The 24,667-nt window shown below is 43.2% G+C and overlaps 1 protein-coding gene across 1 annotated transcript; it reads right to left on the reverse strand.

Moving 5' to 3' along the window:
• Positions 1-1,815: 1,815 nt before the first annotated feature.
• On the reverse strand, positions 1,816-24,582 carry fhdc1 (FH2 domain containing 1). The gene is made up of 12 exons (XM_042703051.1): positions 24,229-24,582; positions 13,641-14,367; positions 12,255-12,316; positions 11,030-11,132; positions 9,027-9,112; positions 8,752-8,852; positions 7,302-7,372; positions 6,733-6,840; positions 5,861-5,931; positions 5,171-5,288; positions 4,826-4,990; positions 1,816-4,664 (listed from the first exon to the last, which is right to left on the reverse strand). Exons 2-12 carry the CDS (start codon positions 14,070-14,072, stop codon positions 2,514-2,516), a joined length of 3,468 nt encoding a protein of 1,155 aa, XP_042558985.1. The 5' UTR covers positions 14,073-14,367; positions 24,229-24,582; the 3' UTR covers positions 1,816-2,513.
• Between the last annotated feature and the right edge of the window lie 85 nt (positions 24,583-24,667).

Here is a 24,667-nt window from a genome sequence, read left to right on the forward strand (position 1 = left end):
GACAGTTTGTTATACGATCATTTTACCCAGCCAAACCACATGATTGTGTCAATCCACTCATGAAACAGAAAAAAGATCAACCAACTTTGTGACAAACGACTAGAAGGCCAGTTGAGTCCTAAGATGTATAGCCAAGTGCTCCCATAGAGGGCCTGATACTACCTGATGCATATCACATTCAAAATATCTTGAAGGATGCTAACCCCAGTTGTCATGGTGTATTCATGGTATGTGTAGTAGAGTTTAAAAGAAGAGACTGAGAGATCCCACTGTTGGACATGGACTCTGACGCAAACCTGGCCATAGTTGGAGACAGTTCCTACCAGAGAGAACAGCAGGTGGCATTGTGTTGTAGTGCTGGTGTTTCTGGGGGGCAAAGCATTTAAAGCAGTACCTTTAAAGCCCTTCCCTTATTCTGTAGGCATTCTGCTCTCATAGGGAAGACTGGTGAATGGGGAAGAGCTTTTCTAGACTGTCTGAGGAGCAGCCTCGACCTGACTGCACTGATACATGGGTTCTCTGTAGACCAGGTCATGTCACACTTGCACTGTGAAGAACGGGGGGAAGAGGGGGGAATCGAAGGACTAGATGGGCAGAAGGAAGGAGGTTACGAAGAGACTTATCAACCTCATTACATGGCTTCACAATCAGCTGACCTGATCGATACATTCTTTTAATGTAAAAACCAAAAAAACTGATGAAAACAGAGATTAATGATCTGGTAGACTAACTTTACAGTTAGCCAGTCATGGACCCATTATAAATGCTTGTGATGTACAAATCTGTGATCACAAATAATAATTTTGCAGTATTTACAGTTCAGAGCGCTTCTGATGTATGGTTCATTTTTCAATGTATGGTATGAAAGATGTGTTCTTATTTACATCAGTGGTTCTGACATGAACAACTGGCCACAAATGCAACCAGACCTGTTAGCCACTGGGCAGGGTGAATGATAAAGCACTATGTGTGTTTCAAATCCATATGGCACAACGCTTTCATATAGGCAGGGGAGGTGTAGCAAGCATTTCCCAGGCCTGAGAAATCTACAGTATTTTGTCAGCATTGATGATTATCAATTTGAACAGCATGTCTGATGAGACTACAATATCCTCTAACTACAATCACAATGGTCAAGCTGTTAAACACACACTGACGTGGACTTTCATGCCAAGGTGCTTACTTAGGAACAAATAAGTCATTTTGTGTGTTGCGCCAGTCCAAAAGTAGGCTACATTTCCTTGTCTTTTCCAAAACACAAGTGCTAATATATAGCTGAAAAAGACTTTGTGCATCAGTCTTCTCCATTGAAACAATGGATGCAATCTAAAGCTAATTTATACATATAGTACAATCCATACATAAATACAAGACAACACAGAAAAAATATGCTGAAGAGGTACTGCTACAGAGCTCCAGAGATATCCAGTCATTTTAAAGGTGTAATGTGCAGATTTTGTGATGACTATTGACTGATTGACTATTACAATGCAACTCTGCAAGGCCAGGGAATCAACATTATTTCACACGTATCTCTACATTCTATTTATCCTGTTCCTTTGTCCTTTGAAATGTGAACAATGCAGTGAGAAGGCTTGAGACAAAGAAACAGAATGCACAAAAATACTGGACAAACTGCATTTACATCGAGCCTACAGCATTATAGTTGTTTTAAGTCTGGAGGCATATTAGTTTTTCCTTTTACAACAAAAACTACATATTTCACCTTTAACTGATTCCATACACCAGTCAATATGCTTATATAATATTTATATGATAAAATAATTTGGGGGGATTTCACTACAGACATGGTGGACCATGGTGGAATCTTCAGAAGTAGTTCCCCCAAAGGAACATAAAAGACAGATTCAGACAGGTAGACCAAAAATATCTTTGCAAAACATAGATTAGCAAGGCATCTCTTGAAAAGCTCGAACCCTGAAAAGTACAGTGCCAACTCAATGTCAAGTGAAAGAGCAAATTAGCAGCAGTAAGACATGAAAGTACTATCAGTAACACAGTCTTTTACAGTACCTGTATTAGCAAAGTCTGACAGACACAATTAAAAGCTTCTTTTTCTTGCTACTTTATATGCCATGCAAAAGTCAACAAGACACTGATGACAGATATTTTACAGTGTTCACGTACGTGTTTTGAAGACCTCTGTTGGTGCCTACGGGAAAACTAAGTGGTTCTCTGAAAACATAGCCTTGTCTTGCCAAAATAAGTAACAGACAATTGATCTTCAACTACAGAAAATTACCTCTCTAAGGTACGACTAAAGATGATATGAACCCCTTGAAACCAAACTAATCAAGGCAGTAGGTAAAGGCCTTCCGAGATGTGATGATATGTCATAAGGTTGCACCCCTAATGGACCTGCAGATACTACAGCACCACACAGGGATTCCAAGAAATATTCAGTGGTAAGACTTAAGACATACAGTAGTCAGATGAAACCAACAGTAAACTTTGAAGAAACTTTGATATGATTTTCCAGGTGCCTAACCATTTCACTTCCATGAGGGCTTAAAAGTCTTGCTGGAGATGGAAGACTGGATGGATTTCTCAGAGAAGCTGCTGCTCTTGCGTGAGTGTTCACGGATGGTCGGTGGCGGGGTGTCGCTGCGCTTGGTACTCCGACTCGAGGCCCTCACACTCTGCACCCGTCTCAGGGAGCCCTCAGACTTTTCCTCCACCTGTGAAGGATGCCCCCCTCCCAACACCTCACCCTTGGCACTACCCACCGCCTTCTGAGAGCCAGTCCGGCCTAGAGTAGCACTCTTAACTGGGGTTGCTGGGCTGGACGGTGTGGGCACCTCTTTCTTTGTCCTGGAGGAGAACGATATAGTGTTGCGGGCGAAGCTGGGTAAGGGTAAAGTGGCTTTGGAGCCGCTGGTGAGTGTCTGGGTGGCGCCACCCTCGGAGGCTGCCTGGGCCTGTGCCAGCGCCCTCAGCGCCGAGCGGCACATCTTCTCCTCCGGTGCCGCCTTGGGGACGTTCCTCAAGGGCTTGGCGGTGGGTTTGTGGGAGGCAGACCTGCGTGGGGTTGGCTCCCTGGCCCACCTAGTGAGGCTGCCACTGGGCGTACTTCTCCGCCCTCCACCGGAGTCCTCTGGCGGGAGGCTTGAATGGCGTGTTGGTCGAGAGTTCCTCTCAACGGCCCGTCTGACTGGGGTGCTCTGGTCACGGAGCGGGCGTCTGAGTTCGCAGATCTCATGTCCTGATTGTTTCTCGACCTTCTTCATGGTAGTTAATGAGCGGCTCACCTTATTGATAGGTACCACCTTACGCATGGTTTGGTTCTCGGAGGAAGTCAGGGTCCTGGGAGAGCGACCCAGGCTAAGGGTCTGGGGTGTAGAGACTTTGGATGAAGCTTTGGTTTTGTGGGAGGGTTTGGGGCTGCACGTCTGCACAGCTTTCTCACCCACCTTTCTGCCTTCGGCTGGGTCCACACTGTCAGGGTCAAGCTCGTCAGTAGTGCCAGACTGGGTCCAAGAGGCTGCGCTACATAATCTGGGCGCAGGTGGGTCCTCAGTGGACATGGACTGATCGTTAGAGGACAGCGAGCTAGGATCTCTGGGAAACCGGAAGTTTCCGGGCGTTCTGGGGTCGAATCCCAGCCCCTCGCGTATGATTGAGGAGCTTTCCAACTCTGAGAAGTCCAGCATCACTGAGCAGTCGGCCTCAGTGCAGTCCAACACATGAACCGCTGGTTTATTAGCAGACATGGAGGGGTCCAGAGGGAGGGGTGTGTCACACGTTGTGGAGGAGACAGTGCTGTCATCTTCTTCCTCCTGCTGTAGAAAGGTTGTTTTGCTCTCCCACGCTGCTTCAGGCTTTGGCACATCCTCCGAGCTTTTGCTGGATGGTGGGGTGTCCAGGACAAGGCTCTGGGGTGTGATCCTTACCTCCTCCGCCAGATCAGTGACTAGTATGTCTCTGTAACTGTTCAGCTGCTTGTTATTGTTGTTGTTTGGGCAAGTCATGTCGAATGGCTGGAGACCAGCCACCAGGGTGCGCCTCTCCACACTGACATGCATGTGCCCCCTATTCTGTCCAGGCGTCTTCTGATAAATATTCATGTTATGAGGGGAGACCCCGCCTTCAGAGAGGCTTGTGTACTGGTTGCGATTGTTGTCACAGGGATCTTCCTTTGCACTGTAGTCCGTTGAGTACCTGGCCAGAGGGCTAATGGGCTCTGTCTCAGGGGAGGTAACCTGCCTCTCTTGGAGCAGATGGTTGTGGGACTCAAGCTCACGGTTGTCATCCTGATTTGATAGCCAGGCCATTGTCCTGCGCTGATGAGCACGGCTAGAGCGCGGCAGACTGTTGAACTTGGTGTAGTCAGTAACGTTGGGACTCACGCCAGAAAACAGCTCCAGGTAACCTCGGAGGTTATTGTCGGTTGCATTATGTTGGCGGTGGCGACGAGCACTCGCTGAGCGCCCCACGGGGCTGTGGGGCCTGGAATGGAGCAGAAAGTCCAGGAGGCCCTCCTTGGTGAGGGTGTCCACGTCGGTCTCGCTGCTGCTGCGGCCGAAGCCCCCGGCGCTGGATTGAGCTCCCGCGGCACCACCGGCCGTCCAGGCGAAGCGTCGCTCCTCCAGCTCCCGTAGCCGCCGCTGCCTTGCCAGCTCCTTCAGCTCCCGATCTGAGTTATCCTTAGGAGTACGTGAAATATTATAACTATTAGAAACGTGCCAAATGACATTTAGAATTAAGTGCATTTTAAAATGTAGTGAAAACTAACACTGTATTTAATTAAATAATGTTGGTGCAATAAAGCACATCTGGACTATTTCATTTAATAGGAGGTAAATACCTTCACTGCTTTTTTGAACTTAAGACAGAAATCCTGGAATATCCTGAAACACTCATCAAGTTTAAAGCTGTCTTTGTCTTCACAGAAGAAGTCAATGAGTGTATTGCCCTCTTTGCGTAGGTCCAGTCTGCGTCTTTTGAGGTCCTGCAGTGTCCTGGTTGAGTTCTGATATAGATATGATGTGAAGTTAGGTAGATTCTGTGCTGACTGACAGATTATCTTGATAAACAATGCACAGCACTGTTTTTAAGTACCATGAAATATTTTATGGAGTTCAGTATTTCACAATAGGACTGAATAAACTCCTCAAAAGCCCCTTTCAAAAAACAAACCACTGTAAATAACCTGTAAAAAGGGCTCCAGTTGCTGTAGAAGTTCTGGATCATTCTGAATCTTCTCCTCCAGGGAGCGTGTCTTGACATAGAGTGAAGAGAACTCTGTCTCAATGTTCTCTACAGAGATCCTGTGAAGTCAAAGAAACAGGTACCGTGGAACCGTCAGATTGGAATAGCGGTCACTGAGAAGAAGACAAGGGCGTTGTGACAGGCAGCAGGTCAAGGGACTCACTAAACTGAACTTTGTCATGTTATGTATAGATGAGACTGAGAAAAGCTTGGAGAGACTCAGCACAAATATGCACTTTTGAAATGAAATTTGGTAAAGTGTCAGACATGAAAACCTCCAATCCAGGCTTTACACAAGACAAGAAGGTGCTGCTTTGGTAACAAAGCATTTGCATATGGTACTCAATTAATATACAGTATTCAACTCTCAAATACAATTTGCATATTGTACTCAATTAGTATACAGTATTCAATTCTCAAATTCAATTTGCATATAGTACTCAATTAATATACAGTATTCAATTCTCAAATTCAATTTGCATATGGTACTCAATTAATATGCAGTATTCAATGATCTCAAATACGATGTGTGCTTTATAACAATTACATTTAATTGTGTTATGTCCTGATTATGACCACTAATCTCCTGGGTCTGCACTGATGGAGGGGCAGTAGGGATAGAAACCTGTACCTGACAGCACTCTGGACATGTTGCAGTTTCTCTGGGAACTTCAGCAGACTTTCATCTTTCTTCTGTGCTTCCTGTGTGTTGAAGAGAGAAGGAGAGGAGGATTGAAATGCCTGACAAGTGACACTTTCCTCTACTATCAATTACTTGTTTTCACTTAGTGTTTAACAACTGTGTGTGTGTGTGTGGGTGTGTGTGTTTGTATGTGTGTGTGTGTGTGTGTGTGTGTGTGTGTGTGTGTGTGTTTGTTTGTATGTGTGTGTGTGTGTGTGTGTGTGTGTGTGTGTGTGTTTGTATGTGTTTGTATGTGTGTTTGTGTGGTTGTGTCTGTGTGTGTGCGTGCGTGTGTGTGTGTGTGTGGGTGTGTGGTTGTGTGGTTGTGCCTGTGTGTGCGTGTATGTGTGTGTGTGTGTGTTTGTTTGTATGTGTGTGTTTGTATGTGTGTTTGTGTGGTTGTGTCTGTGTGTGTGTGGTGTGTGTGTGTGTGGTGTGTGTGTGTGTGTTTGTGTGGTTGTGCCTGTGTGTGTGATGTGTGTGTGTGTGTGTGTGTGTGTGTGTGTGTGTGTGTGTGTGTGCGTGTGTGTGTGTGTGTGTGTTTGTGTGGTTGTGCCTGTGTGTGTGGTGTGTGTGTGTGTGTGTGTGTGTGTGTGTGTGTGTTTGTTTGTATGTGCGTGTTTGTATGTATGTGTATGTGTGTTTGTGTGGTTGTGTCTGTGTGTGTGTGGTGTGTGTGTGTGTGTTTGTGTGGTTGCGTCTGTGTGTGTGTGTGTGTGTGTGTCTGTGTGTGCGTGTGTGTGTGTGTGTGTGTGTGCGTGTGTGCATGTGTGTGTGTGTGTGTTTTTCTCATCTTCTGTCCTCCCCACCATCTCACTCACCAGAGCAACGAAGTGCAGCAGGTTCATGCCTGGTTTGTTGGCCTTTGTGTCAGCCAGAGACAACAGAGAGGAGAGCTTGAACCCGACCGCATTGCCTGCATATCCCCCCTGCAGTGAACAACAGCACATGGGTAGATGGAGCACTCAATCATAGAGCGCTCAAAGCACTTTACACGTTAATGCCTCAGACATTCACACACCGGCGCATGCAAGGCGCCAACCCGCACATCGGGAGCGGTCGAGGGTTCAGCGTCGTGCTCAAGGACACTTGTCCAGGAGGAGTCGGGATCGAACTAGATTAACCTCTGATTGCTGAACGACTCCTCTACCTCCTGAACCACTGTCGCCCCCTTTCTTTGTCTTGCCAACACTATAAAACTGTCATAGCACTCTCCAGCTATTGCGTCAGTCAAGAGGACGGAGAGATAAGGGATTAGAAGGCAAGAAGCAAAGATGGAGGGAGGGTAGAGAGGTGGAGACAGAGAGTGAAGTGAAAGACATTGAGGAAATGAAGAAGAGGAGAACAAAGCAAGAGAGAGGGAGAAACAGGGATTACAGTAGCTACTTACAGCATTCATGATATTTCCAGCTTGTAGCACCAAGTGTAGGATCGCATGTAACTCCTCACAGGTCATCAGTTCTGAGATAAGGCCATGAAACAAGCAGCACCAGCATAAATTATTCATGTCGCTCACCCCCATAAGAAATATACTGACATCATAATATAGTCATGTCGCTCACCCCCATAACAAATATACTGACATCATAATATAGTCATGTCGCTCACCCCCATAACAAATATACTGACATCATAATATAGTCATGTCGCTCACCCCCATAACAAATATACTGACATCATAATATAGTCATGTGGCCCACCCCCATAACAAATATACTGACATCAGATTAAGTCATGTCGCTCACCACCATAACAAATATACTGACATCAAATTTGCATTGCATGCAAAGTTAAAATACTACTGCTTCACTGATGTTTTATAACACGGGCCAATCTACAGCAAACGCCAATGGTAGAGGTCTTGATTGGCCAGATTTACTGAAGACTGAACAGCACAATATCTTTTGTTAATGTCCATTAATAAAAGTGATTCGAGGTGTTCATTAAAACTGGATTCATTACTGTGTCTGAACTAAAAAAAAATTGCTTCAAATGACAATGCAGGCAGGAAAGCCATTAAAACGCTAAAGATGGGCTGGGGTGATGAAAGCTATTCTTCTCTTTGCCAAGTACAGTGAGGGACAAATGTTTCAATCATGGGGAAGTGTGAATGGGTCACAGAGTGCTGAGTTCTGAGGCGAAGCTAATTTAGAGGGAGTGAATCAGCAAAACTGGCGCAGTGGCACGTGAGCGAGTGCAGAACTGAGCCCTGAGGACAAGCTCTCTTGAACATCAATTGGTCAGCTTCTTAAACTCAAAATATGCTGACACTGGTAAGCTTATCAGTGAAAGTGTCTGTGTGTGTGAATATGTTAAAGTGCACCAGTAATCATTCTCAGGGGTTCATTCAGCGCCCAGTGGCTAAAGGATGCAGATTTTATGAGAAGGTAAGGAAAATGATCCAAACCCTTATGGTTGGGTAGGCTTACCCTAATTTGTGTTTACACATGCGAGTGAATTCTGTCAGGAGTCAGTCGTTTGTCACCTCTCACTACCGTACTCCAGGGCATTCACAACACACACACACACGCACACGCACACGCACACGCACACGCACACACACACACACAAACACACACACACACACACAGCCATCCAACAATGTTCGCTGCATTGTTTTATTTGTTGCTAAATCATTCAACAGGTAATTCAGATTCCTGTCTGTGTTTATCTAGGGAATATTACATGACGTACGTCACTGAGCCATTAATCTGCCTGCTCATCTGTCTGTTACATTTATGTTCCTGCATAGTGACTGGGTACTCTTTCCTGGTCATGTTATGTGAAGACCTGGGTAGCATGTGTGTGTGTGTGTGTGTGTTTGTGTTAGTAAACATTACCTTCAGTAGCCATACGAACAACATTGATTTCACGGCTCATGACAGCACATAAGGGGAAGAACTCCTCTTTCAAAACCATGGCCTCGATTCGGACCTCAAAACTTGAACAGAAAAAGGTCAAAGGACAAAGGTCAATACTCAACTGGAGGAAACTACAGCATAGGACATGTAAACTATGTGATAACATTCCATTCAGGATTATGCTAGCATATGATATTCAAAACATTACATTTGTTGCCTGTCAAAACAATATCTCTAGTACTAAGATGGCCTACCGTGGCAATTCAATCAGAAGGTACATGAAGGAGTCCACTAGTGTCAGTTTCTCTGGGTCCCCTTTGAATGACTGGAGTTTCTTCACCTTTAAACATGTAGAGACACATCTTTATTGTCCATGATTCACAGTTTAAAGCAACAGTAAGGAGCATGCTAGTGACCTATCTACTTAAAAGGCATGCAAATGACCAATAACAGCATAGTAGGCACCGATGAAAGCTTGATAGCATCCTAACTGGTGTCTTTGATCAATATAGTTTGATTGATTGATAGCATCCCTACTGGTGTCTTTGATCAATATAGTTTGATTGATTGATAGCATCCCTACTGGTGTCTTTGATCAATATAGTTTGATTGATTGATAGCATCCCTACTGGTGTCTTTGATCAATATAGTTTGATTGATTGATAGTAATCCCTACTGGTGTCTTTGATCAATATAGTTTGATTGATTGATAGTAATCCCTACTGGTGTCTTTGATCAATATAGTTTGATTGATTGATAGTAATCCCTACTGGTGTCTTTGATCAATATAGTTTGATTGATTGATAGTAATCCCTACTGGTGTCTTTGATCAATATAGTTTGATTGATTGACAGTAATCCCTACTGGTGTCTTTGATCAATATAGTTTGATTGATTGATAGTAATCCCTACTGGTGTCTTTGATCAATATAGTTTGATTGATTGATAGTAATCCCTACTGGTGTCTTTGATCAATATAGTTTGATTGATTGATAGTATCCCTACTGGTGTCTTTGATCAATATAGTTTGATTGATTGATAGTAATCCCTACTGGTGTCTTTGATCAATATAGTTTGATTGATTGATAGTAATTCCTACTGGTGTCTTTGAGCAATATAGTTTGATTGATTGATAGCATCCCTACTGGTGTCTTTGATCAATATAGTTTGATTGATTGATAGCATCCCTACTGGTGTCTTTGAGCAATATAGTTTGATTGATTGATTGATAGCATCCTCACTGGTGTCTTTGATCAATATAGTTTGATTGATTGATAGCATCCTCACTGGTGTCTTTGATCAATATAGTTTGATTGATTGATAGTATCCCTACTGGTGTCTTTGATCAATATAGTTTGATTGATTGATAGTAATCCCTACTGGTGTCTTTGATCAATATAGTTTGATTGATTGATAGTAATCCCTACTGGTGTCTTTGATCAATATAGTTTGATTGATTGATAGCATCCTCACTGGTGTCTTTGATCAATATAGTTTGATTGATTGATAGTATCCCTACTGGTGTCTTTGATCAATATAGTTTGATTGATTGATAGTAATCCCTACTGGTGTCTTTGATCAATATAGTTTGATTGATTGATAGTAATGATATTGTGCTGTGAAAGCTTTTCATTTCATTCATTTTAGCAGAGTGTTCCGTCCCAAATCATAGAACGTCATAGTGCATAGCCTGGGAGGTTTGTGTGTGTGTGTGTGTGTGTGTGTGTGTGTGTGTGTGTGTGTGTGTGTGTGTGTGTGTGTGTGTGTGTGTGTGTGTGTGTGTGCATAGCCTGGGAGGTTTGTGTGTGTATGTGTGTAAACCACAGGTGTGTTGTTATGTCCTTCACATGACCATATAATGTCTAAATTAGCTTTAGAATGATACCAAAGCTTGTTGGCTGTAAAACCATACCTCAAAATGTGGCAATTGTTGCATAGTGTTGCTTTAAGATATATATATATACTGATTTATCCTGCAATTTTGCCTGTCCAGAGTAACTTACACGGCAGTTTAACAGATGTTCACATTTGAGTGAGAGGCTCTAGGGAGAGAGTTTCATTAAGGAATCACTGTTATCCACATGGATACTGGCACTCTGACACTAATGGATCAGTTCCCCTCCCCCTCTTTCTCTCTGTCTGACACACACACACACACACACACACACACACACACACACACACACACACACACTACCACACAGACTCATGCCACTTTCAGACACACCCAAACCAAACCCAGCCACAAACATCCTCACCTCCTCTGACTCCGGCAGCAGCTTCAGCAGCTCCTTCAGAGGCTCTGCTCCATAAGGCTGGCTGTTGCCAAGGCGTATGTCGTCAACAATGGCATGGTTGGGCCTAAGAGGGTTGCATCAGTGGCCAGTCATTAGTTCAGGTCTAGTACAGGCCATCATAACAGAAGCCACATGACCTACCATCTACTCCACCATAGAAGACATAGTATGCTTCAATGGATAAATAAATAGTTTATTAAGCATTCAAACATGGTGACGTGTATGGAAGATCTACAATAACAGGAGTAAAAGAGGATATGACATCACACCATAGCATTATCACTAAAGCATAGTGGATAAGGAGGGTGACTATTCAAACAGAGCTTCACTGGATGTGTACACGATGTGTACAACGTATGACACAACAGGGAAAGTAGATGGAAATTTTGAAAAATGAAATGCAAATCCAGAGCTAGACAGGCTTTCTGCACATGCATGCAAATGAAAAGGCCACGCTCGAATACAACTTCACTGTGTACTCTGAACCAATCCTGAGGAGCAAGGGGAAGGAGGACTGGGATAGATTCAACATTTCCTTCCCTGTATTTATTAACTCCATTAACTCCATTTCCTCTCCAGCTCCTGTTAAGTGTCAAACAGGAGGAGAAAGGTAATCCTTGGGACGAGCTGGTGTTTCCTACTGTGACAGTAAGATTAAGGTCTGCATGGGACTACTCTGACAATCCACTCTATACCGCTGCATAGCCCTCTCAGCTAATGGACTCACTTTGCAGCAACCACTGTATAATGTATTGTAACATATGCACACAGGCATGCACACAGGAAATCACACACTCCAACACAAACATTTGTACATTTAACTTGATACTTGACAATTGTACATCCCTTGCACGTCGCTTTGGATCAAAAGCGTCTGCTAAATGACTAAATGTAATGTAAATGACAATTCAGCAGTCAAAGACGCAAATGCAATCCTGAAGCCAACGGACAGCAATAGGACCTCAGGGATAACCTTCAATCCCACCTCTAACCTTGCTCTCTCTTGTCTAGAGGATGATCACAAATCAGGCATGTAATCATTATTCTTCACAGGGCCAAATCAGCACTCCACTGTTCCACAAGCAGACAGGGTTTCACACGCCGCATCACGTTTCCATCCGCGGGCCCTCTGGGGGAGCTCATGTGCTGCACCAGCTTTTTATACACGCCAATCTCAGGCACTTACTTCTTAAACTGCTTGAGGAAAATTCCCACGTTCATGCCTCTCTTGGAGTCCAGGATGCTGACCTAAGAACAGCAGGGATGAGAAGAAGGCGTGTGATTTAGGATAAGGCATCTTATTGATTAGCTGCAGTGCTGCCACACTTTAGATTATCTGCTGAAATCCAATGATCAATTAAGTGGTGTATGCGTGTACAGGATGGCAAGATGGAGTGTTTTAGAGCTGCACTACTGTGAAGTACATCCACAAGAACAGTCAGTACTCTAAAAGACAGTTTTATCACAGAATACGGTTATTTATTTGATCTTATCGAACAAATATAAACATAAAATCCACATTAACTGATATAGTGTTAACTCCTTAGAGATATATAACAATGACCACAAAAAAATTAAGTGACAATGAATACATAACATAACTTTATGTAAAGCGGTGTTCAGGTGATCGTATGACATGCCTGTGATCAAGCTGCCATCATCCCCCACCCCCTGGGGTCATGTGACCACTGAATGGCCTGAGAGTCTGTAATTTCAGACAGGGCCCCACGTGTTGGACACCCCGCCTTGGGGGAACAATGGTGCAGCGGCTCTTAACTCTAAGTGCACAGGTACATTCGGTTCTGATCTGTCTCATGATGGACAGACACACTACCACATGAGCACGTCAGGAACAGCAGCAAGCTCGCAGGAAAAATGTCATGCTTTAGAAAGAAAACTGTCATACCTTTGTATCAGATAAAAGTACTGAGATATTATATATCAGTAGAAGATCAAAGTGTTAAAACTCTCCAGTGCAAATCAAAGCAGCAATTGCAAACAATCAAAGCACTGGATGTAAAATTGGTTGTTGTAAAATCTCACAACAGGTTTTTTTTTTTACAATGCAAGTTATTAAGCAACATGCCATTTTTCAGGTATAAAAAAAACTAAATTTGAACAATTTAACAAACATTAACAAAATTATAATACATTTTGATAGATTTAGATTAGATATAGATTTCTAGATGGCTAAATATTCCACCCGTGTTCTAGCAGAGCTGTGTGCAGATTCTGTGATATGACTCCCTATGGGCTCATTCTGCTCTCCAGTAACAGGAGCCTATTGTTTAAGCATTCTGGGAATCTCTTTTTTACAACACGCTTTGTAATGTTGTCATAAAACTATTGATTCAGTCCAAGAATTTGCATAATAGCCTTTTACTGTAGCCAATTTGAGTTTCTCACTCCTGGATCACCACATGGTGAAGCTGGATAAAATGATATCCAGTCTCGGCTAAATGTTCCCTACTGGTAATATTGTACAATTCCCTCAAGTCCACAACCTTACGAAAGTTTTGTAACCCAGGCGACCTAATCAGCAGTATAGCTGTTCTGTGCCCACCCTCCTCACCTCATCCTTGCTCTCCTTGAAGGAGGCTCTGGAGCGTCCGCGGCGTGGGGCTCCACTGGCGGTGGGACCGCGCCCGGCGCTCTCCTCCTGCTGGCCGAACAGCTCCTCCACGGTGCGCACGTCGATCTGGTACTGCTGCTGCCGCACGGCCATCGTCCAGATGTTGGGCTTCCCCCGCACCTTCTCCTCGGGGATGGTCTTCCAGTAGAAGCTGCGCACCCGCCGCTTCTTCCGCGAGCCGTGGGTCTGCGTGCCAAGCGGCGGGAGAGGGGGAGGAGGGGGTGGGGGCGGAGGGGCGGCTGGAGGCCCGGAGTCCGGAGTGGCGGCTCCACCGCATGGAGTCGTCTCAGAGACGGGGGCCTGTCCAGGCACAGGGTCCGCACCGAGCCTCGCTGTCTCACTGGCCAAGCTCATGGTGCTCGAGACGTGCATCACAGGAGCGGCCGCTGGAGAGTGGTAACGTCCTGCTTCTTGGAGACCAGGATCAGCTGACTTTCTAAATCGTCAGCTCCTCATTCTCATTCAACACTATTCAAAGACGAATGGCCTATGTGATGCAGGAGGTTCCTTGTGGGAAAGGGCAGAGCTATGAAGGTGTCCCACATTCCTGTCACAACATCAGAGTCCCAGTCTTCAGTCTGACATCACAGCTGCCTATCCATTAGGCCATGTGGGACTGTCCAGGCTTCCAAACCCAGGGGAGGGGTCAAAGGTCACCAACATTGGGCTAGGAGGAGGAAAACAGAATTAAGAAGTAGAATACAAAGGTTCAGTCACACACAGGTACCGGGTGATACTCTGAGTCCTCAGGACTTCAAAAGCATTACACAGAAACAACATGGAGGAGTCCATTGTTCTAGTTTGGGAGTTAATTAGTTCAAAGAAATCTTCGGATAACAGATTACTTCAAACTACCAGGCAAAAAATATTATTCATAATATCTACAAATCATTCATCCATCATCAACCACTTAAATGTTCACTTTTAACACATGAGCAAAGTCTCTGGTTTGTTTAACCTAAACATCATATAGAGATCATTATTATACATTCATTATTCATATTATTCATACAAAGCTGGTTCATGCCTTATAGGTTCAAGTGATCCGTATACCTGAAGGAGACTGCCATGTAACATCACCTGAGAGATTTGTTTAAACGGTATACTCTAGTCCCTCTCTTGTCACTCATTTTAATACACAAAGCAGCCTTATAAAACCCTGGGAAAATCAAAGTTGGTAAACTACAGAGTAAATGGACTATTTACTGGTCTTTGGCCATATTACTACATTACAAACTCAGAAAACTGTCTTACGCTATTTAAACTTAAAAATGGAATGAAACGCCACTGATTGCATCTAGAAAGACTTTTTAAGAACTCCAAACAGATACTATACATGTGACCAGGCTAGACGTCAGAAGTAAAATATCTGGTTTAACACTTTGATGTGTCCCTATGTCAAGTGCAGAGTAAAACGGCCCCCAGCTGATGGTGAGTGTGACAGACATCCACAGTATGGTCCAGTAATGAATATGCACTCACACCTGAGAGCACGAACACACCTGAGAGCACTGTTGGTTGAGTCCACTCACGTCAGAGGCACTGGCTTCACTTAGCGACAGGTTCACCCGATCCCAGCAAATTGTTTATTTATTAAAGCCCCTGTCGTCACAGGAAGATTCCAGTTCCATACTAGCATGTCAGAGCTAGACTGAGCTAGCATTACCCCCTTTGGGTCAGTCTCATGTTAAATTCATAGTCCCAGCAGACCAGTGGAACCCTAACTCACAGCTGAATCATCTTCACCCAGCCTAACTGCTACCGGACGATATGGGATGTGTTGCCATTCTGATAAATTCTGGTCATCTTTACAGTATGCCGAGGACCAGCATGTCAGAAGACAATATTGCTTCTCTTTCCTTTGTGATGTAATAAAAACATGTGAATAAAGACACAACTGAGTTTCAATATTGCTGATATTAGTCATTTTGCTCTCGCTATTTCAATATTTCAAAACACACACACACACACACACACACACACACACACACACACACACACACACACACACACACACACACACACACACAGCTCAATAGAAAGGGTTATAGTTATGTAACACAGTGGAGAGGATAGAGTTAAACACTCCCTCTCTCCTCTCTGGTGTCTTTGCTGCAATGTCACCGTTTCAGATTCTGCACCGTGCAGCAAACACAACTGTTGCAAAACACACACACACACACACACACACACACACACACACACACACACACACACACACACACACACACACACACACACACACACACACACACACAATGTAGATCATATACATTTTAATAATGCATGTGAGTAGTATAAACTTCAGTAAGGATCTGGCTGCACACACTGAATCACAACACAATGGGACACACACTCACACACACACACACACACACACACACACACACACACACACACACACACACACACACACACACACACACACACACACACACTCAACACTGGTCAATAGAGGCAGGATAGGTAACCAAAGGGAAACATAACACTAACTACCTTGAGGATATGAACAGGAAGTGAATGATGCTCCATCAAACTGTAGTAGGGAACAGACAGGGCTTCTGTGAGTTCCGGTGAATGGTCCATTTGTTGGAAAGGCTACACTTATGCACCATTACTCTAACTGATAGGACTGCCCAACCCATTTCCCTACAGCCCCCAGGGTGTCTGCACACAACTCACACACACACACACACACACACACACACACACAAACACACACACACACATGTGGGTGGAACATCCAGGTTGTCTACGGACAGACAGTCTTTCCCTGCACTGACAAAGAGCAGCTGTTTTTGGGGGGTGTCGGGTGGTGCCCTCTGCCCTAACCTGCTGGATCTAAAAGCTCCTCCCTTCTCCATCTTCCTCTCTTAAACACTGTGTCAATGAACAATAGGTCAACGAGACACACAGACCCCCAAATAACAAAGGAGAGTCCTCTTTAAACTGTGGGAGCCAACTGTGGGAAAACCAGGACGTAACAGAGCCAGGTTACTGTGCTCAGGATTATCCATTAGCATTCTTATATGAGCTCCTCATATTTTATTCATCATCATCATACTGTTCTTGGAAACACTTCTGAAGGACCCCAAACACATTTCTGTCAAAACTGTTATGAATCTCAATTGTCAACTTAGCTTGAGAAACCATTCAACTGATGTGATCGAATTACATTTAAATAAAGGGATTTACTGTGTCTAACTGTCAGTGCAATTTCAGCTCTCGGCTGCTGTGGCAACCAAAAGCATCAGTCATCCAGGCAAGGATCTCTTACATGAAATAATGTGTTGAGGCAGGTGCAGACCAAGCCATCAAACAATCACCCAGTGCACGTCTCAAATGTGGCTGTGAGCAACAGAATGCCAAACAATGCTGAGAGCAAACAAACTATAACTATTCCAGAGGACACAGAGGTCAAATGGACTCAGATTCAAAGTCTGGGTGATGCCAGTAACACGACCAGGCGGGCATTTCACAAAGCAGGATTACAACTTTTTGAGCTAACTGCACCAACACGTTTTACTTGAGTGACACTCATATTTGAGATTTGGAGTTTCTATATTTTACAACACAGTGGTCTAATTGGTTTGGAAGATAAGACACTCAGATGTTTTGACTCTATATACGGGAATCCAGTCACTGGGCACATACACTATGCAGTCATTAGCTTGCTCAGGAATCAGCCGGCTTCACTGACCAGCTGGCAGACGTAAACAAAGACTTTTGCAACACTAACAAAAGAGCCTTTTTATTTGTGGAAGTCCAAATAATAAAATTCTGGATAGGAAACAAATAAGGCTTAATCAAATACTTTGAGAAATTCAGGTTTTAATGTCTAAAAGGGTTCCATTCAGTGAGACTGCATGTGTGCATGCCCTCAGCTGCTACATATGACAAGAGTCTGAAGTTCTTTCAGGACCAACCCAACCCAACCCAAACACGCATTCAAAATGGATGAAACGTCAGTGACACTGAGGAGACCAGCAGAGTGACACATCACCTCTTGCATAACCTACTGTCCTGCTGCAATATTCAAGTCCCCAAATGCAAAATTTTCAGAGAATTAATTATGAATATGTGCCTTCCATGAAGGCTCATCTGCATTTTAAATGTGAGAACATTTTCAGCTCACGTCACATAGCTGACCAAGCAAGGCCAAAGGCAGACCAAAGGCACGTCACATAGTGCAGAACTCTCCAGAACAACCAAGTGGACTCATCCACCAGGTGACGTTTGAGTCTGAGTATCATTTCAGTTACGTGTATCTAAGTGATTCATTAAAGGGTACAGTTGATTACCTAATAAGCTAACTTAAGAGTGTCTAACTTTGCTTTTTACATCTTAAGTTGGTGCAGCAGATAAAGTTAACCATCAACACAGATGTTGCTGTCCCTGCCAAGAGACTTCCAAAGTGCTGGATGGATCCCACATGAATAGAACAGGTCATAACCTCTCACGGCACAGAAACGTAACAGATTCATGTAAGAGAAAAAACTGAATTTGATTTTATATCTGCTTGCTTAAGAAGGGTCTTTCCCTCCGGCCTTGCTGTAGGTGCAAATCCTCTCCGCTCTGACATGCCTCCTATGGGACCTCCTCTGGTTTGACTTTTGCTGAGTTTACGCTTTGCTGAATGTGTCTATTCCTGCCTGCCATCTGTCATGAGGGACTCTTATCGAGAGAGCTCCCTCTCCTTTCCTCCATTCCCTCCCACAGGAGCGTGTCGTGTCCTCATTGCCGTGTCCCGTGTAGTTAGTAATACTGAACAATCTGAGACAATGTGCCCACTGAGATTAGAATCTAGACCACACATGCCCAGTGATTAATAGGTCAGTAGGAAAAAGCCAAACGGCACAGAGTTAAACTTAAAGTATTTCAGAACAGAAAGCTCAGTATAATGATATATAATTTCAAACTGGAGCCAAAAATCATATTGGTGAGAGACAGAGGTTGGCATCTGGGCAGGAGTAGTAACCCAGCTGCACACTTGCCTCTGGCTCTCATGAGTTTAACCTACAAATCTTACTGAGTCAGCTGTAGAGACACTAGGCAGTCTGCACACTCACAATAGCCCTTGGGAATAGCATTGGACATAGGATAATTCATTCTACAAATTATGTAAAGATATCATCCAAAATGAATGAAATGGGGGGGGGGTAACCACAAATTGTTGTGAGATGAAATAGCTTCACCTAAACAAAGCTGAGATATAGCTAAGACATACTCACTGAGAGAAGCTGAGAAGAATGTCATCCAATTTGGATGTAACTCATTGGTAGTTTGTTTAGGACAAGTAGTTGTTAGATGCTCTTAGAAAGGCCCCATATTTTCCTAGATGGGCGCATGTATGATGCAGTTTCCCTCAGCTCCACTGCATCAACAGGGGCCAGTGGGGAACAACAGGTATGGAAATGCAAGAGCATGCAGTGACGCCATAGAGGCCTTGCACTTGGGTCTAACCCCTGAGGGAAACAGCCTGCTTTGCAAAACAAGATTAGAGCTAAACAAACACCACCCATCTGAACTTTAAGTCACATTAGCATAACCATCTGGAAATTGCATTTATCATCATATACATGACCATATCAATATATTTACAAGACCATATCAATACAATTACGATATATTCAAGTGAGCAAATCTCAACAACAGTAAATAAACAAGAACTGTTTAATGATGCTATTTGTCATTTGTTTACCTTTTTTTTTTTAAACCACCAGCTCGAACGTATTTATTTGCATTGCATTCGTAGAATATTCTTTTCAAAATAAATGTTTTACATTTGATGTTGGACTCCATCATTTTGTATCATATTCCCACACTCTCATGCAACACTGAGGTTATCTCTGCATATCATTATTCTAATTCAGCCCAATGTGCAATGTCATGCTACCTTCACAGGTCATAATAACTATAATGATGTCATGCTACCTTCACAGGTCATAATAACTATAATGATGTCATGCTACCTTCACAGGTCATAATAACTATAATGATGTCATGCTACCGTCACAGGTCATAATAACTTTAATGACGTCATGCTACCATCACAGGTCATAATAACTATAATGGCGTCATGCTACCGTCACAGGTAATAATAACTATGAGGATGTCCACACCTGATTCAGTCTACAGCTGGAGGACACATCCAGAGCCCAGAGAGACCTGCCCTACATACAGACCCAATACTAGTAGATGGGAGCAATGAACATGGGAAGGGAAAAAAGAAAGGGAAGGTGCAAAGGGATGGGTGCAGCACGAGGGAGCAGGAAGAACACAGGAGGGAACACACACTCCTCAACAGAGACATCACATGAACACACACTCCTCAACAGAGACATCACATGAACACACACTCCTCAACAGAGACATCACATGAACACACACTCCTCAACAGAGACATCACATGAACACACACTCCTCAACAGAGACATCACATGAACACACACTCCTCAACATCACATGAACACACACTCCTCAACAGAGACATCACATGAACACACACTCCTCAACAGAGACATCACATGAACACACACTCCTCAACAGAGACATCACATGAACACACACTCCTCAACAGAGACATCACATGAACACACACTCCTCAACATCACATGAACACACACTCCTCAACAGAGACATCACATGAACACACACTCCTCAACATCATATGAACACACACTCCTCAACAGAGACATCACATGAACACACACTCCTCAACATCACATGAACACACACACACTCTTCAACAGAGACATCACATGAACACACACTCCTCAACAGAGACATCACATGAACACACACTCCTCAACATCACATGAACACACACTCCTCAACAGAGACATCACATGAACACACACTCCTCAACAGAGACATCACATTGCACTAATCTTTTCATTCATATTTCCTCACAGTACCTGACTGATACTGTCCAAGTACAGCTAGGGACTTCTGTTTGATCTACATGTTACTTAACATTAACGTATTTTCATGTAAAGGTATATTCTCTCATAAAATCAACATACTGGCTGGATATCAGCTTTGAGGTTCTCACCCATGCCAGAACATTTTGGTCTTGTTTACCTCTATGTTGTTGGCAAGCGTTATAGGGTTCTTATGTTGGAAAACAGTGCAGTGTGTTTTTTCCCCTGATGCAGCATTTTAGAAACGGTGTAGAGCAGCCAGCGTGAGTGAGTGCGGTGGCTAATCCCGGCGTGGTGTTCAGCACTGACCTGCCGTGATTAGGATGGGTACCTCTGAGGGACACACAGAGTGGCTAACAGGGCGGATGCAGCAGACGTGTGTGGCCAAACATGGTAGATCACAATAGAACCGCAGAACATTCTGCATTTCTGGGTTAGTTCTTACTGGACTGTTCTTGGCCTTTGTGTTTGGTATTTGTTTAGTTGTTGGCAACATTTTACAACATGAGAGATTGACACTAAACCCCATTTATAAATTAATAAATTAGGTCGATGTGATGAAAATGGTCATTTCAAAGATGAAATTAAGCTTCCATTTACAACAAGTTCAGTCAGCTCCAACCCAGAAAAGCCTACAGGGGTTTAAAGACAATACATGAGTAATATGGTTCTGATGACCATTTGATTACTTAATGAGTATGAAGATCATTCTGCATTACTGAGCTTTGTACCTCATAGTCTTCAATATCATACTTGGATAGAAAAAATGCTAGAAAAATTCAAATGTTAATGCAAATACATTATGGACACTTACTTTTCCCATTGACCTCAACCTCTCTCCTCACTAATGGGTCAGGGAAAAAATAGACAACAAATCTGCAACTAACGGAGGTCTGTAAATTGGGTTGCATACTAACTGAGGTCTGTACATCGGATTGCATACTAACTGAGGTCTGTGCATTGGCTTGCATACTAACTGAGGTCTGTACATTGGCTTGCATACTAACTGAGTTTTTTGGAGCCTGTGATTTTCATTAGCATTATGAACACTGTTAATGTATAACCTTCAGCCTAAGAGGTTCTTTCCCTCTTCTCACATCCGGGAGTGCTGAAAATCTTAAGTATTCATGGATTTTAATTGCTAGGATAATAGTTTTGAACACAGACAACAGATGTGGTAGAATTCTCCTTTCTCTATCAATATAATGTTATAAATAATTAAATGAATAGTCTCTGTGTAATGGAGTTTAACAGTGACTGTCTTTATGAAGACAAAAATAAGATTGAAAACATCTGACAGTGAAAATTGCATAGTCAAAAGACCAAGGCTCTAGTATTAACCACCAATTCAAATACATTTTTATTTTCTGAACTGCCACTTGTCAGCCGCCAGGTCATGGGCAGATTTACGTATGACACTTAAGCAGTCCAAGAATTATTGTCTAGCTAAAAAGAACGATAAGCCACATCATTCAAAGACTCAAAGCCGAAGAAAGAGACAACAACAGTGTCACTCTCTGTCTAGACGTTCAGACTAAAGGCTCACTATTTGACCCAAAGCAGCTATGACCGCCACCACCTAGATAGAAATAGGGTGAACAGTCTCATGGTGTATGCCACATAATGGTTCTAATAAAATATGCATGACAATATAATACAAACAGTTTGTTGTTGTGTGGAGAAAACTATCCCCATGTGCAAGAAATGAGAGATGGTCTATGTCAAATAGATTATGTTCAACACAACAGAGAGTATGTACAGAAATAGGAATTATGCTAAAAGAGGGAGAATGATACGTAAGCTCCATTCAAGTAACTTGCAACACACTGATATAAGTTACACATAAAATAATTATCACCAATATCTGACCAGACTTCACATGTCTAAAATAAGGGCTATAAATCAAACCATTGATTATTTAAACAGAAGTTATAGAGCCATTATAGTCACTACAGCATCATTATCAGTCTCACCCACACACCCAAGGCAAATACACAAATACTGGGCTAAAGCCTTGGAGAGACACTATTTCATCACCATAGTGACAGTAGGGAGGAAGTACACAGATGGTCAAAACACCTGCTGTTAATGAATAAGATGAAAAACATGGCCACTCCCATGACAGTGCATCAAACTATGCTGGGTCTGACTGGGAAAATGTACACTTGAGTGTATACCATAATGATTTTTAAACGGTATGTCTCCATGAGATTTATCAGTCAATACAGACTTAATGCATGACCTTTTCAAGCCTGCGTAATCCTTCAAATATGATGCCTGGCAATCCAAGCATGTGAAACTACATGGTTCAGCACTACTTGTTCTGTGAGGTAAAATAAATGTCAAAAATATAAACATGTCAAAGAGGATGTGTGATAGTATCTTTAACAGTAGTATTATCAACACCCTAAGACACTTTGCTCTGAGGATATATCATTTCAAATAATAATATTCCACTGAAACAGGGAGGGTCACTGAAATGGGGTTTCTCACTAATTCCATGTTCCCGGGGCGACACAGATACCATCCTTCCCCTTTTGACCAAACCCAGGAGGAACTTTTTTTCTGTCTTTGTTCCCAACACTTGAATGGATTGCCTCTAATTCATCTCAGCATGAGAAATAGCATTGGAAGGCTCAGGAAACAGGCTTTGTGGGATTAAAACAAACCAAGACTGGCAGGGTTACAAAGCTTGACATGGGGGCATATTGCCTCAGGTCACAAGGGTTTTTAACATGTCATAGGGACAATGCTGAACCCTATAATACAAGTGAAATGATACACTGTTGTGCAGACACAGTGCATGACATATGCCACAACGCTCACAGAATGAATTTGAATTTGGCTTTACTATATTCCTTGAATTGAGAAACTAACCATTCAGTCTGAAATGGTCCAGTCTGTTACCAAAACACAGATAGTAGCATAACAGTCCCTTTAATCCAGTACTCAGCATCACGTTCATTCAATCAGTTCCGTTGTGGTCCAAATGTCATGATTTATCTTGTAGTATTTCAAATCTACTGCTGATTTATGTGTAGGGTAACTGTGCTGAGGGACCACATTTCTTTTTACACTGGAGGATTCCATGGAGAAGTTGAGTATTCGAGATGGTACCGAGGAGGATTACTATTTAATGAGTTGCAATCGATAACAGGACAACTCATGGACTCAGGACAGCAGACATGTCTGTATTGAACATTAGGACACAGACGCATGTTGCCTATTCTACCATCACGCAAACATTTTTCCCCAGAGATTTTGTACACACAACAATCCATCTAACACAATCATCTACCAAGATTGCGTACTTAAACTGACAGGCAATAGGTTAATACGTGTTCCCCACACGTTACCGAGGAACCTCACCACTAGGTTTTTATGAAACGCCTTACCCATAATATATAAATGATACATGCAACATGTAGGCTAGACCTTTGGTAAAAACTTAAAGCAATCACAGACATAGAGAGAGAGAACGAGAGAGAGAAAGCCCCGCTAACAGCATGTGACATGATGTCATTTCACACTTGTACAGTGACATTGTAATTTGCTCGGACACACATTAGGTAAACCACCAAGTACGACTGAATGAGTCTACTCACCGTGACCGATGTGAGGCTAGTAGGAATTACTTCTGTCCTGGTCTAAATTGGGGGATACAACTAATGCGTTTCAGAGAGGGGCATGTCTGCATCCTCAGGGTAGTCTGGACATCACACTCTATCCGTAGTCTGCGGTTCCTTCAGAGACCTGCAGGATACTTTAAAGGGCGGCCGCAGCAGCAGCACTAGCAGCGATCGCTTCTGACGCATGCGCATGCAAAAGTGGCACTCAGGTGAAGTCGACCCTCCCGCCCATCCGTGTAGACTACGATACGCACGACACTGAAATAGAACTCTCCAACGTTCAGTGTTGACAATTTTTTTAATGTTAGAAAACAGCAGCCTTCTGTGCAAGTGATTTTTTAAATATAAAGAAGTATCACCATACCAAAACATGCAAGGAAGGTCTAAATAGAGAGGCCTCTTGGCCTTCTATTTC

The sequence above is a fragment of the Clupea harengus genome, chromosome 22 (genome assembly GCF_900700415.2).
Source record: "Clupea harengus chromosome 22, Ch_v2.0.2, whole genome shotgun sequence".
In the NCBI taxonomy this organism is placed as follows: Eukaryota; Metazoa; Chordata; class Actinopteri; order Clupeiformes; family Clupeidae; genus Clupea; species Clupea harengus.